The sequence below is a fragment of the Triticum aestivum genome, chromosome 6A (genome assembly GCF_018294505.1).
Source record: "Triticum aestivum cultivar Chinese Spring chromosome 6A, IWGSC CS RefSeq v2.1, whole genome shotgun sequence".
In the NCBI taxonomy this organism is placed as follows: domain Eukaryota; kingdom Viridiplantae; phylum Streptophyta; class Magnoliopsida; order Poales; family Poaceae; genus Triticum; species Triticum aestivum.
The window spans coordinates 90,649,194-90,664,405 of NC_057809.1; the positions used below are offsets into that span (position 1 = coordinate 90,649,194).

At 47.5% G+C, this 15,212-nt stretch overlaps 1 protein-coding gene across 3 annotated transcripts; it reads left to right on the plus strand.

Annotated features, from left to right (window-relative positions):
- The first annotated feature begins 254 nt into the window (after positions 1-254).
- On the plus strand, positions 255-8,151 carry LOC123132239 (kinetochore protein NUF2 homolog). Of its 3 annotated transcripts, none has more exons than XM_044552020.1 (13): positions 255-582; positions 3,273-3,466; positions 3,657-3,863; positions 3,949-4,258; positions 4,358-4,537; positions 5,386-5,475; positions 5,958-6,065; positions 6,378-6,431; positions 6,522-6,636; positions 6,752-6,909; positions 7,160-7,259; positions 7,356-7,414; positions 7,596-7,697. In XM_044552020.1, exons 3-12 carry the CDS (start codon positions 3,688-3,690, stop codon positions 7,373-7,375), a joined length of 1,311 nt encoding a protein of 436 aa, XP_044407955.1. In that variant the 5' UTR covers positions 255-582; positions 3,273-3,466; positions 3,657-3,687; the 3' UTR covers positions 7,376-7,414; positions 7,596-7,697. The 3 variants fall into 3 exon arrangements, with proteins under 3 accessions (XP_044407955.1, XP_044407953.1, XP_044407954.1); XM_044552018.1 differs by having other exon boundaries at positions 257-582; positions 7,160-7,255; positions 7,596-8,151; XM_044552019.1 differs by having other exon boundaries at positions 257-582; positions 3,309-3,466; positions 7,160-7,255; positions 7,596-8,151.
- The last annotated feature ends 7,061 nt before the right edge of the window (positions 8,152-15,212 follow it).

The following is a 15,212-nucleotide window of genomic DNA, read 5'->3' on the forward strand; positions in this document are numbered from 1 at the left end:
TAGTGAAAAAGTAAATAATAAGAAATATAAAAGAAAAATTAAAACATAAAAGAGAAAGAAAAAAATGAATGGAGAAAAGAAAAAGAAAGGAAAAACGGAAGGAAAAAACCCGGAAAATGGGCCGGTCCATACGAACGCCCAGCGCGCTAGGGGGGTGTGTGCCAACCTGCCAACCTGCGCGTCGTATAGGATTCCCCGGGCAAATTGTCCGCCAAATTCTATGGCGAACCCCTTTCATCCCGCCGCTGGATTTCCTCCCGAATAGCCGAAAGCAGAAACCCGATCCCGTTCCCCGGACCCGCACAGAACAGAGAGGAGCTCGTCCCACGCGCCGCCACTCGATCCGCCGCTGACGTCCCTCCTCCGCCGCCGCGGCCACGGACGGAGGGTAGCCCGAGCAGCTACCGCACGTCCCTGCTCCGGTGCCCCGGCCGCCCCCCTTCGATCTCCCGGCGCGCGGACACCGGCGAGCTCCGCGGCGGTGGCGCAGCTGGCCTGAGCCCGAGCAGGAGCAGCAACTCACCCCGCTGCCCTCGCCCAAGCCGTTGGCCGTGAGCCCAGCCTCCTCCTCGTCCTGGAAAGGTGAGGCTCACCTCTCTGTTCCTTCTGCCCCCACTCTCAGATTGGTTTGGTGATTGCCATAGAAATTTCTCCGTGGCACGCTAGTGTTGTAGTGCTTCTGACTCGTGCTAGTAGTGGTAGCTGCGCTGGATCGTTGATTACTACTAGATGTAGGGTTCATGTCCTGAAAAAGACGTCTTCTTATTGGTTGTTGGCTGAATCAGGCGAATTAAGAAAACATGGTAAAGTGAACACCATAACCATGTCAGCAAAGAGTATGGCAATGTCCATCCATTCTTTAGGAAAGAAAAGGATAGTTACTACCAGTTGTTGCACAATGTTGGATTTCTGCGCTATATCAAAATCTAGCCATCTCCAGTGCATCCTTGAGTCGTGAGGATGATGACTTCTTGTCTTTGCAAATTTAGAATGATATTGCCTGAGACTATCATATGAGTATGCATTTTGCTGCTGTTTTAGCTTGTTCATGGTAATATTTGAAACGTTGATGAGTTAATTTGAGAGCCACATTATATTCTTCAAGAGTTGCAGTTTATATTGTTGGCATTTACTTGTTCTATACTACACTGCTGGATTATTTAAACTCCTGTTTTTACTCAATTTGTTCTTCTTTGTGGTAGTCAGCTTTAGCTCGAACCGTTGTGTAAAATATTCAGATGTAAAAGATCTAGTTGGCTAGTTGCTTTGTCAGTGTAGATCCCTTTTGTGTGTCAAAAATATTTGATAATCGAAGAAGGCCAAAATTTTAGGACAATTTGAATTTGATACGTGGATTTGAAGTTTAATTTGATATGTGGTGATCTTGCAAATTTTAAATTCTATCCATAGTTCATGTTTTGTTTCAATATGTATGCAATTGTGGAGAAGAAAGATGTGGCTGGGTGCCCTATTTTATGGCAGCTGTTGGAGAAGAAAAATTTCTGGTGCCCTAAAACTGTTTTCCAGTCCCCAATTTTAGGATAGCTGTTGGAGATGCTTTAGGCGCCCGTGTTAGCACCTGGGTTGTACATGCCCTTAACCCCCCCCCCCCCCCCCCCCCCCCCAACATGCTTAATTAATTCTGCGCTTCTTCTTTGTTGCAACGTGCAACAGCAGAATCTCCAAGGAGCTACCAACAGACATCGCTGAAGCTAGTCGACACCTCAACAACAGTAAAGCTTGGATAAATTATTAAACAAGATCTAGGCCCTCTTTGTCGCGAAGCAAGCAAGCAAACAAACAAACAAACAAACAATGGGCTCATTCTTGCTTACTTGATTGACATGGTTTGCTCCGGATTTGTTTAGCCACTTGCTTCCTCTCCTATGCTTTCTCTTCTGCAAGGCGTGGTGGGAAAGCAAAACAACACAACCAGATGTTCATTAATCATATTAATGCAGTTTTGCAAAAGCACCACTGCAAGGTTCTTGACCAGTTTGAGATTAAATTCATATCTGCGAGCAAACTTGTCAACCATCTCAATAGTTGGATTAGTTTTGCTATGTTAGCCCACACAAAGGATTTAGCTTTTGTTTTCCGAGACACGGGATCACTACATGTTCCCATTTGAACATTTACGCGACAACATCGTTTTCTGTCTAGTGTCTACTTAGCTTTGTGTGTTTCAAATTACCTCCTGTCCAGTTCATAGGTTTGGGGTTTCCCAAACCTATGAAAACTCTATCTCCATTTACTGAACACCAAGGTCTGGCCCATCCTCAGCGCTCTCCGCAACCACGGCGTCAACCTCCACGATGACGGCAACCATAGGCGGCATGTCATCAGTGTGTCTCTTGAACACTGCCTCCGTGCACTAAATCTGTGTGTGTGCTATGTGATTTGCAATATGTAGGAGGCTGGTAATGAAGTGCAGAAATTTTGAGTGCTTTGATTGTGACATGATGTTCAATGTTGTCTCACTGTCCTAGTTCTCAGCTCCCAGCTTGGTTCATACTTATCAAGTCTGAACCAGTGAACATCTACAGAGGAAAATGATACATTTAGTTTGATTTGTTGCAAGGTCACTTCTAAAACTTAACTTGTATCTAAACAGGGGCAACCCTGCAGTATTTCTGAATCACAATTAAGTAAAATGAAATGAAATCTAGTAACAAAGTGCCAAAAGATCAAGCAGGGTCATTGCTGTAGTGGCATGGAAATTTACACTCCATGGCTTGTTGACACTTCAAACAACAATGCAATAATATCGGTCTTCAGACATGCATTTGAAAACTTAAACGAAGTTTTGATTTGCAGAGACAGGAGGGACCAGAGGTCTGCGTCACCGTTGCTCCCAATTTTGCATCCGTAGCTACTTCAGTTTTGAGTGCCACCTATTGCCTGATTATTATTGAATCAGTTGCGGGCTCGAGGGAAAAGATCAATGTGCTGCTCCTGTTTAGCGATAAACCAGATCAATTAATATCCATTATTCAATCTCCGTAAATCTCACATCAAAACAGCGACTTTGCAGCTATAACTGCACTAGAATATTAAGGTGTAGGAGAAATGATTCAGAACTGAGTTCCTCTGACTTTTGCATAGGATAACAAGTTGCATGTCTTCTCTCTCTATGTTTATGTTTATCATGTCCTTTGAAATTGCAGGAATTAGTTTTCTTTTCAATCCATGTGCATATTTACTGCCTGCAATGCATGACCTCTTGTCTAGTCGGCAGCATGTATTTCTAATTCAAACTTTGGCATTCTCAGCGGACTCGCACCTTGATCTTCACCACCCAACTGCAGGTCCTGCACAAGCGTGCTCAAGGGACTGTTCACCTAGTTGTGGAAGAACCGGTTAAGGAGAGGGAGCTCCGTTTTGTGGCTCGGCTCACACCAACGCACACCCCCTCCAGGTTTTCCCTGCGCCTCCGGTGACCGCTTCTTCTTCGACTCCGGCATAGGTAAGCCACTCGGTTTCTCTCCTTTTCTTCCTCTCACGCTTTGTGTGCCAATAGCCATCAAGCCGTTGTAAATTTTATCCTAGGTTTTGGGTTGTGCTAATGGTATATGATGCCAACATTTGTACTTCTCGTCACCGTTTTAGTGGATTTATCCCTTAAGTGCTAATTTAGCTATGATTTTATATACTAGCCGGAGGAGCAGTAGGAGTGTCGGCAACCCGATGGCGTCCGGCTTCGGGTTCCCGATACTGTCACCAGCGGAGATCGCGGAGCAGCTGTTCCAGTACGGGATCGCCCCCGTCGCCAACCTCCGCCCCGAGAACATCGCCAGCCCGCAGCCTGACCTGCTCCCTGGCGTCCTCGCCCGCTTCTTCGACTCCTTCGTCGATGCCCCCGGGTAACAAAAGAAGCATGCGCCTCCCCCCCCCCCCTCTCACTCCCTCGCTCCCTCGCTCGCTCGCTCACCGGGCTGGATTTCGCAGGGACGGCGAGGACGGGCTGCTAGGGTTCAGCGACCTGGAGGTGCTGGACAACCCGGAGCACCACGCAGAGGCCATCCGGGTGCTACGCCTCTACAACAAGTCGCAGGCCTTCCTCGACTCCATCCAGTTCAAGGACTTCACGCTCGCCGACTTCAGCCGCCCCACCCCGCGCCGCGTCGTCGAGGTCCTCAGCGCCCTCATCAACTTCCTCTTCTACAGGGAGGAGAAGGTCACCCTCCTGCAGCCAATCGTCAGCGAGACCCCCGACTACCACGAGCGCACTCTGGAGCTCAAGGCCAGGATGGCCCAGGTCTTCGCTGTTCACAGTTTCCACAGCTAATCCGTTCGTGGAAATGCCCACAGGCTGATCGGAGATTCTTAGAGTTGCGTTCATGTTTCTCTCGTGCAGCTTCAGAAGGAGATCGGGGATCATGAGCTCGCGGAGCAGATGGAGGAGCCCATGGCCCAGCAGCTGGAAGCGGACGTCAATGCTCTGCAGCAGAAAGTTCAGGTTTACAACAAGCAGCAACTGGCCCTGCGAGCAAAGGCCGCAGTCATCAATGACAAGAAAGAGGAGATTCACAGGAAGGTGTGCTGATTCCTACCTTGTGTCTTCTGTAGTGTCGTTCTCCATCCAAAAAACTAATTATTTTCTGTGGATTTCTGGCATCATGAGTTGCAAATAAAGTATAGTCCCTACTGAGAGCCAAGCATGCTACATGGTCTAGGAGTTTCTGATCAAAATGCATCACACATTGCCACATCAGGTCGAATATAAACAGCCTTGTGTGGTAGCCTTGTGCCTTTGGCATGGCTTCGATCCTGGTCTTCTAGATCAAGGCTAGAGCTAATTGGTCAAAAACCTCGCCTCCAAGTATGTCCTAGATGAATCTCGAGCTGGTTTTGATGCCAATAAACCCGGATCTCTCATAGGATCCTTTTTGAAACCTGAAAGCAGGAGATCTGCCATATCAAACTAAATAGGAGTTTAAAGTATCTTGAAAAAGTATGAGCCTTAATCACAACAAGGTGCATTATCTGCGATTGGTTATTGTAACATTAAGCAGTACTATATTTAATTACAGTGCCATAGATTTTATTAGACCAGGAGCTATTGGCCCTAACACATCTCCCGCTCCATCTGACTTTGATAAGCCATAAGCTCCTTCGTAGATTAGAAATGCTCCAGCCCTCAGCCCCACATAGGACAGGCTATCTACAATTTGCCATCTGCAAAGTGAACTGTGTGCGCATTGTCTTTAATACATCAGCCATTTACCCTTGAGTACTAACATCTGCTCGTCACCAATTGTTATTCGGCTATACTTTGTGAATGAGAATATTGAACATCTGATATATTGCTCTCGCTAACTTAAGCTGATAGTTTGAGCTCGCTGCATAATGTTATATTTGTTGCATTTATGTTTCCTGCTGCAGATAACCCAGGCTGATTTTGAGTTGACTAAACATGCCCAAGAAAACTCCAGATTGATGTCCAAATTAGTGAAGTCCCCAGAAAAAGTTCAGGTGAGACCTCTTCAATTTTATTTTATTTGTAGCAACAGGTTAGGTTCCAAATTTGGTAGGTGCTATTTGTCCGATGACCTGATGTTGTTGTGCATTAGTGACTATACGAGGAATTACCTATTTACTTGGACTTGTAATCTGGCTAGTACTAGGTGACTGCATATCTGCATAAACAGCCTGGTTGACCTGCTACCTTAATTTTTCCATGCATATCTGCATAACCTGCCTAGTACTAGGTGACTGCATATCTGCACAAATGGCCTGGTTGACTTGCTAAATTAATTTTTCCATGCATTTCGGCTCGGGGGGGGGGGGGGGGGGGGCTGAAATCCTATCATTTGGTTCAATATCAAGCCTACCAGATGTACGGCCTGGTTAACCTGTGATTTACTGAATACAATTTGGACTAATAAAGGCATTATCATTATAAGGGATCTGTATAAGCTTGCATACCTGACTCTGGATTTTATTTCCTATTAAAGAGGGCCTTGGAAGAGAAGAAATCAGCCCGTGCTAAGTTGAAAGAGTCTGAGAAAATAGCAATGCAAAATGATCAAGAGAAATCTGCCGCTTTGGAGATACGCAACAAGGTATTCCAATTCCACTTTTCATCAGAATATGCCAGTTCTAGAAGGTGTTTTGCTTATGAACATTGACCACGACAACTGATTTCAGACTCTCTTCCTTGGAATTTGATAAAGAATCGATTGGCTACATGTGTTTCCCAGGACAATTTAGTTTCCTCGTATGATATATCTCTTTGATATTTTGGATTATCCGTTTGGTACAGCTGGTGCCTGGTGGTGCTACTTTGTATCAGAGTGGCACTTACTGCTGCCCCTAGTTGTGCTTAACCAGTAGATACCCCTGTAATCCCGTTCTAAACTATCTCCATCTCGCAGGCTCATGAAAAACTGACGAAACAACACTCTAAAATCCAGGATGTACATGAACAGGTAAGAACAGCTAAGGCATGATTGAATTCCATAGCTGGATTGATTGAATGACGAGAATGGTCTAACTCTTTTACTTTCTGTTGCTACTAGCTTGTTGCTGCTAAAACAGTTGAAAAGGAAGTTAAAGCTCGCAAAGCAAAGCTTAATGATGAAAGTGTATCAGTTATGTCATTCGACGCACAGATTGTTGATTGGCAAGGAAAAGGTATCTTTCTAATTTCTAAATTATATTTTGTTAGTACTGCTCAAGTATTTTATGTTGCTCCCTTTCTGAGAGTTATTATTTCCCTCACATTTTTGCATTAATCCCTTCCAACCAGTACATGAAATGGAGGAGCGTCTCAAGGGGAAAGTGAAAGAAAGGAATCAAATAATAGCAGATGAAAATCAGAAGCTGGGTGCTTTGAGCTCCGAGACTGAGGGTAAACTGCGGTGCCTTGAACCTAGAGAAAAGAAAGTAGAGGCAACGATCGCTAAGGTGATGTTCTTATTCTGAATATATTGCTTGTTCGAACTTAAAATCATTTTAAAATGGGAATATCATTAAATTTGGTGATCCTTGTGAGGCCTTACTAGCATTTATTGCCGCTGTTTGTGCAGAAACATGATACTAGCTGTCCATCTCTTTGACTGTTAAACACTGCAGATTTAGTGACATTTTTTCGTCAACTATATCTTTTTTGCCTGAAAATAACTGACATATTGCATTTCTTTATGACACCACATAGGCTTCAAATTTGTGTTCGGAAGCTGCTTCATCAAGGACTGCTGCCACAGCAGAACAGCAGAAAATTCGTGCAAAATTCAACAGCATTGTGAAGGCGGTAGGTCTGAGTTAGAAGACTGCTTCGTAAAATCATTAATAAAGCATGCATCTTTTCAAAAATATATCTATATGTGCTAATATATTAATTCTTTGTGTAGTTCAACACCTACATGGATAGCGTCGACCCTTTCCTCGAGCGAGTTGAGGAGGTTGGCAGGTTAGACCACCGAGCTTTTGAGGCCTTCTAAATACCTTGTGCACTGAATCAAAGTGCATGACCTGTGACCAGAAGCCAGACTGAATATAGTCCAAGTCGATTTGTACCTGCTTCACAATGTAGAATTGCAGCCGGAGAATTTCATATGAGATGATTCGTTTTGCTGTTTCCAAATGTGCAGGCAATCGGCGGGGGAAGGCGCCTCTGCCCCCGATCCATCTGCTGCTGTCACAACAAAAACCACACCGAGAGCCAGCGCAATGAGCAAGAAGTCGAGGGCTAGGAAAAGGACATGAGCTGTGCTTCTTGCCAGTGCATGGATGGAATACCCAGTACTCCCTTGGTCTCGGTGCATAGGACATGCGCGTAGTTCTAGGGTGAATTTGACTAACTAAAAATGTGATATATCTCATCAAAAGCAGATCATTGGATACATATATGAATGTAGTTTCTAAATATTTTTTTGTTAAATATAATACATATTAGCTAGTTAAATTGATGACCTAGAACTACGCACTTGCCCTTGCACCGGGACAGAGGGAGTACATATCTTTGTTTATGTGTGCATGATGCTGTAGTAGTGCCTCTAGCTGCTATTCATGTGCTGAATTATGTATGCGCTGGTTGGTTCGGATCGGGGCTAGTTATTGATTGAGGTGACCGAATGCTACGGGCTAATGTTATCTTCAATGTAAATATACACCGCATTTCTGACACTTTCATTTTTGCTTTGGTTGTGACTTGTCATCAGATACGATTACTTTGTATGTCTAAACTTCAAACGTCATCATGCATTGTATTAGAACTAACCTCTGAATTCCTGAAACTGACTTTGGAATCACACATATTATTAGTTCATTACATTCAGATAGGTTGAGCCTCAAAATAAAGGCTAATTCCTGAAACAAACATCATCTGACACTTGGTAGCAACGAGCCGTGGTCACGGGCTCGCCGTCCTGGTCATGCTGAGACGGAAAGAAGAGGCGAGGGCGGCTTTGAAGACTTTTTAAGCGTCTACAACTGGGCACGCCAAACCAGTCTCAAACATCCGGGCGAACGACCCGGTTACATTGATCAGAAAAATTCGACTCAGACATGCGTCTCAAATGGGCTCATACGCCTAGGCTGGCCGGCATCCCTCGTATCCAACCCAAATGTAGGATGGACATACTGATGCCCAGGCGCGTCCGTCACGTCGAATCCGATAGGCCTACCCCCACAAACAGCACCAAATCTACCAACCCCCCTACTCCTGCCTTCCTCCAACCGTTCCGCTTCCGAGCCCTCGCCGTCCGTCACCCTTGCTCCCCACCCTCACTGCCGGTCCCAACCCGCCGCCCTAGATGTCGTTCAGCCCGTCCCCGACCGTCGCGACAGAGGCCGCGTCCGCCTCGTCCATCGGCGTCCCGTCCACCGCGACGGAGGAACCGGCGACGCCGACAGCGAGAGAGGGAAGTGGCGGCAGCGCAGGGAGCGGATGCGGACATGGACGAGCAGCTGCCCCCTTTCCGCCGCCATGCCCGAAACCCCGCACCCCATCCATCCCGCCGTTGACAAGGTTTGCACCATCAGACGAGGTTTTGGGACAGAAGAGGATCCGACGGTCGGTTGGCGCATTTCGGAGAGCTTTCCGCCCATGCAAATGCCGTTGGTAGACGTCTGTCACTCGCTATAGCTCATTCGGGCGCGGAGAAGCACGGGCACCGGCGGCGCCCATGCTACCCACGACCTGTTCGACGGAATGACACAACAAGACTCGATATGTTCTTGTTGCTCCTGTCCGATCAACTTTGCGTATGCCATGTTCAGTGTTTTCAATAGACCGCTAGTTCATTTCGGACATGATAAATGCTTGTAAATAATGATCATTTAGGAGTTGATCATGTCGGACATGATCAATGATAATCAAGATCCAAACCAAATGGACTACGAATATGGGGATCCAACTTGCCCTTCATTTGAAGTTCGGATAACTTCAAATTCAATTCCGAGCAAGAAGAAGAAGGAGCCAAAGATTGCAAAGGCAAGAGATCCGTCATTCTCAATTTTCGAGGATATCTTGTTGGTCAAATCTTAGTTGGCCACAACAATGGATCCACTATGCGGCACGGAGAAAAAGGGGAACAAGTATTGGGAGAATATCTGGAAGGAATATCATAAACAAGAGCAGTATGTGGAGCCCCATCCTATCATCACCAATTGCAATGTGGCATCTCTCCAACATCGATGGGGCATCACTCAAGGGGAAGTGAACAAGTACGTCGGCTACTACGCACAAGTGACGGCCGCCCTCAAAGTGGAATGGGAGTGGTAACTCATGTAAGCTATGATGCTCATCATCAGAAGTAGTAATTCCTTCGTAGGCTTGTTGGACGGTTATGGATGATGAGGACATCAATACCATTGTTACACCCACAACCCTTGCTGCTATACATACTGGACCAACCACTAGAGCTCGTGCACGCCAATTGAATTACCAGGTAGTTTCGTTTCTTGGTAACGATTCTAATGTTCATGAGAATATGATCCCGCCTAAATTGGATACATTTGTGTTGATTACTAATGAAAGGCCTAGCATGGACAAGAGGGATGAACACTGGAGCAGAAACAAGCATGGAGATGAAGGCGCACACGAAGGGAACCAGAACGGCGTTTCTGGTGCAAATTTTAGTACTTTGAAGCCTCCTTGATGACATACAAGGACATGTATGAAATATACAAGATGCCCTTTCATAAATTTTGTCCATAGCTTATAATAGGTTGAAGGAAATATTCCCTAGAGGCAATAATAAAGTTGTTATTTATATTTCCTTATATCATGATAATTATTTATTGTTCATGCTAGAATTATATTAACCAGAAACTTGGTACATGTGTGAATACATAGACAAAACAGAGTGTCCCTAGTATGCCTTTACTTGACTAGCTCGTTAATCAAAGATGGTTAAGTTTCCTAGCCATAGACATGTGTTGTCATTTGATGAACGGGATCACATCATTAGAAAATGATGTGATGGACAAGACCCATCCGTTAGCTTAGCACTATGATCGTTTAGTTTGTTGCTATTGCTTTCTTCATGACTTATACATGTTCCTTTGACTATAAGATTATGCAACTCCCGAATACCGAAGGAACACCTTGTGTGCTATCAAACGTCACAACGTAACTGGGTGATTATAAAGATGCTCTACAGGTGTCTCTGAAGGTATTTGTTGGGTTGGCATAGATCGAGATTAGGATTTGTCACTCCGAGTATCGGAGAGGTATCTCTGGGCCCTCTCGGTAATGCACATCACAATAAGCCTTGCAAGCAATGTGACTAATGAGTTAGTTGCGGGATGATGCATTACGGAACGAGTAAAGAGACTTGCCGGTAATGAGATTGAACTAGGTATGAAGATACCGACAATCGAATCTCGGGCAAGTAACATACCGTCATACCGATGACAAAGGGAATAACGTATGTTGTCATTGCGGTTTGACCGATAAAGATCTTCGTATAATATGTAGGAACCAATATGAGCATCCAGGTTTCGCTGTTAGTTATTAACCGGAGATGTGTCTCGGTCATGTCTACATAGTTCTCGAACCCATAGGGTCCGCACGCTTAACGTTCGATGATGATTTAGATTATGAGTTATGTGTTTTGGTGACCGAAGCTTGTTCGGAATCCCGGATGAGATCACGGACATGACGAGGAGTCTTGAAATGGTCGAGAGGTAAAGATTGATATATTGGGCGATAGTATTCAGACACCGGAATGGTTCCGGATCGTTTCGGGTATTTTTCGGAGTACCGGGAGGTTACCGGAACCCCCCCGGGGAAGTAATGGGCCTACATGGGCCATAGGGGAGAGAGAGGGGAGCCCGCAAGGGTGGCGCCCCCCATGGGAGTCCAAATTGGACAAGGGGGAGGGGGGGGGGCGTGGCCCCCCTTCCTTCTCCCTCTCCCTTTCCCTCTCCCTCTCCCTCTCCTTCCCTTCCCCCCTCCGAAAGAAAGGAAAGGGGGGGGGGGGCGACTAGGATTGAGAGTCCTAGTCGGTTTCCCTCCCACTTGGGCGCGCCCCTAGGGCCGACCTCCTCCCCTTCGCCTTTATATACGGGGGCAGGGGGCACCCCAAAGCACAACAGTTGTTTCTTAGCCGTGTGCGGTGCCCCCCTCCACAGTTTACTTCTCCGGTCATATTGTCGTAGTGCTTAGGCGAAGCCCTACACGTGCCACCACATCGTCGTGCTGACAAAACTCTCCCTTGACACTTTGCTGTATCAAGAGTTCGAGAGACGTCATCAAGCTGAACGTGTGCTGAACTCGGAGGTGCCCTACGTTCGGTACTTGATCGGTTGGATCGCGAAGACGTTCGACTACATCAACCGTGTTAACCTAACGCTTCCACTTTCGGTCTACGAGGGTAGGTGGACAACCTCTCCCCTCTCGTTGCTATGCATCTCCTAGATAGATCTTGCGTGATCGTAGGAAATTTTTGAAATTACATGCTACGCTCCCCAACAGTGGCATCCGAGCCAGGTCTATGCATAGATGATATGCACGAGTAGAACACAAATAGTTGTGGGCGATCATAGTCATACTGCTTACCACCAACGTCTTATTTTGATTTGGAGGTATTGTTGGATGAATCGGCCCGGACCAACTGAGGGAGTCCTGGATTATGGGGTATCCGGACAACCGGATTATATCCTTTGGCCGGACTGTTGGACTATGAAGATACAAGATTGAAGATTTCGTCCCTTGTCCGGATGGGACTCTACTTGGCGTGGAAGGCAAGCTAGGCAATATAGATATGTATATCTCCTCCTTTGTAACCGACCTTGTGTAACCCTAGCCCCCTCCGGTGTCTATATAAACCGGAGGGTTTTAGTCCGTAGGACAACATACAATCATACCATAGGCTAGCTTTTAGGGTTTAGCCTCTCCGATCTCGTGGTAGATCAACTCTTGTACTACTCATATTGTCAAGAATAATCAAGCAGGACGTAGGGTTTTACCTCCATCAAGAGGGCCCGAACCTGGGTAAAACATCGTGTCCCCTGCCTCCTGTTACCATCCGCCTCGCACAGTTCGGGACCCCCTACCCGAGATCCGCCGGTTTTGACACCGACATTGGTGCTTTCATTGAGAGTTCCTCTGTGTCGTCGCCGTTAGGCTTGATGGCTCCTTCAATCATCGATAGCAATGCAGTCCAGGGAAAGACTTTTCTCCCCGGACAGATCTTTGTATTCGGCGGCTTCGCACTGCGGGCCAACTCGCTTGGCCATCTGGAGCAGATCGAGAGTTACGCCCCTGTCCACCAGGTCAGGTTTGGAAGCTTAAACTACACGACCGATATCCACGGAGACTTGATCTTCGACGGATTCGAGCCCCTGCCTAGTGCGCCACACGGTCACGATGAGCATGATTTAGCTCTGCCATCGGACAGTGTTCAGGAGATTGCGCCGGCAACTGCTCCGACCCTCAATTCGAAGCCAGTTGCGCCATCCATGGACAGGTGGATAGACCCCGCCACGGAGGCCATATCCTCAGCGGCGATCAAGCCGAGTATCGACCTTACCCTTCACGAGAGCCGTGATGCCAAGCTGCCGGATCCTTCCCCGGCCACGGACTCCGAACCGCCTGCGCCCGTGCCTATCGAATCCGACTGGGTGCCGATCATGGATTTTACCTCCATGGATATCTTTCAGCACTCGCGCTTCGGCGACATACTAAACTCATTAAGGTCTCTCTCCTTGTCAGGAGAGTCCTGGCCAAACTATGTCCGACAGGATTGGGATGCGGATGACGAAGAAATTCGCCGCCCACCCACCACCCACTTAGTAGCCACTATCGATGATTTGACCGACATGCTCAACTTCGACTCCGAAGACATCGACGACATGGACGACGATGCACGAGGCGAACAAGAACCACTGCCCACAGGGCACTGGACAGCCACCTCGTCATATGACATATATATGGTGCACACACCCAAAGAAGGCAATGGCGACGGGAAAACAAAGGATGACCCCTCCAAGAAGCAACCCAAGCACCGACGTCAGTGGCGCTGCTCTAAGTCTCGCCAAAGCAAAAGCGATGACACCGGCACAGGAGATAATAGCACTCCGGAAAGTGCCGAAGACGACAACAATCCCCTCCAGCAAGATTTAGGGCAGGAGGATGGAGAAGCTAGCCCTCCCGAGAGAGCGGTAGATGGAGAAGCGGAGGATGATAATTACATGCCTCCCTCCGAAAACGAGGCAAGCCTCGACGATGACGAATTCGTCGTGCCTGAGGATCCCGTCGAACAAGAGCGCTTCAAGCACCGGCTTATAGCCACGGCAAATAGCCTTAAGAAAAAGCAACAACAGCTTCAAGCTGATCAAGATTTGCTAGCTGACAGATGGACTGAAGTCCTTGCGGCCGAGGAATATAAACTCGAACGCCCCTCCAAGAGTTACCCAAAGCACAGGTTGCTGTTGGGGAACGTTGCAGAAAACAAAAGTTTTCCTACGGTTTCACCAAGATCCATCTAGGAGTTCATCTAGCAATGAGTGATCGGATTGCATCTACATACCTTTGTAGATCACGTGCGGAAGCATTCAAAGAACGGGGATGAGGAAGGCGTACTCAACGTGATCCAAATCACCGGAGATCCTAGCGCCGAACGGACGGCACCTCCGCGTTCAACACACGTATGGTTAGCGTAACGTCTCCTTCTTCTTGATCCAGCAAGGGGGAAGGAGAGGTTGAGGGAGATGGCTCCAGTAGCAGCACGATGGCGTGGTGGTGATGGAGCTGCAGTACTCCGGTAGGGCTTCGCTAAGCACTATGGAGGAGGAGGAGGTGTTGGAGAGGGAGAGGGAGGCACCAAAGGCAAAGGTAAGAAGTCCTCCATCTCCCCACTATATATAGGAGGGCCAGGGGGGGCGCCGGCCCTAGGAGATCTAATCTCCTAGGGGGGTGCGGCCAAGGGGAGGAATCCCTCCTCCCCAAGGCACCTAGGAGGTGCCTTCCCCTCCTAGGACTCTTCCTTTAGGGTTTCCCCCACCCTAGGCGCATGGGCCCTAGGGGGAAGTGGCGCCCCAGCCCACTTTGGGCTGGATCCCTTCCCACTTCAGCCCATGGGGCCCTCCGGGATAGGTGGCCCCACCCGGTGGACCCCCGGGACCCTTCCGGTGGTCCCGGTACAATATCGATGACCCCGAAACTTGTCCCGATGGCCGAAATAGCACTTCCTATATATGATTCTTTACCTCCGGACCATTTCGGAACTCCTCGTGACGTCCGGGATCTCATTCGGGACTCCAAACAACATTCGGGTTACTGCATATACATATCCCTACAACCCTAGCATCACCGAACCTTAAGTGTGTAGACCCTACGGGTTCGGGAGACATGTAGACATGACCGAGACGACTCTCCGGTCAATAACCAACAGTGGGATCTGGATACCCATGTTGGCTCCCACATGCTCCTCAATGATCTCATCGGATGAACCACGATGTCGAGGATTCAAGCAACCCCGTATACAATTCCCTTTGTCAATCGGTATGTTACTTGCCCGAGATCTGATCGTCGGTATCCCAATACCTCATTCAATCTCGTTACCGGCAAGTCACTTTACTCGTACCGTAATGCATGATCCCGTGACCAAACACTTGGTCACTTTGAGCTCATTATGATGATGCATTACCGAGTGGGCCCAGTGATACCTCTCCGTCATACGGAGTGACAAATCCCAGTCTTGATCCGTGTCAACCCAACAGACACTTTTCGGAGATACCCGTAGTATACCTTTATAGTC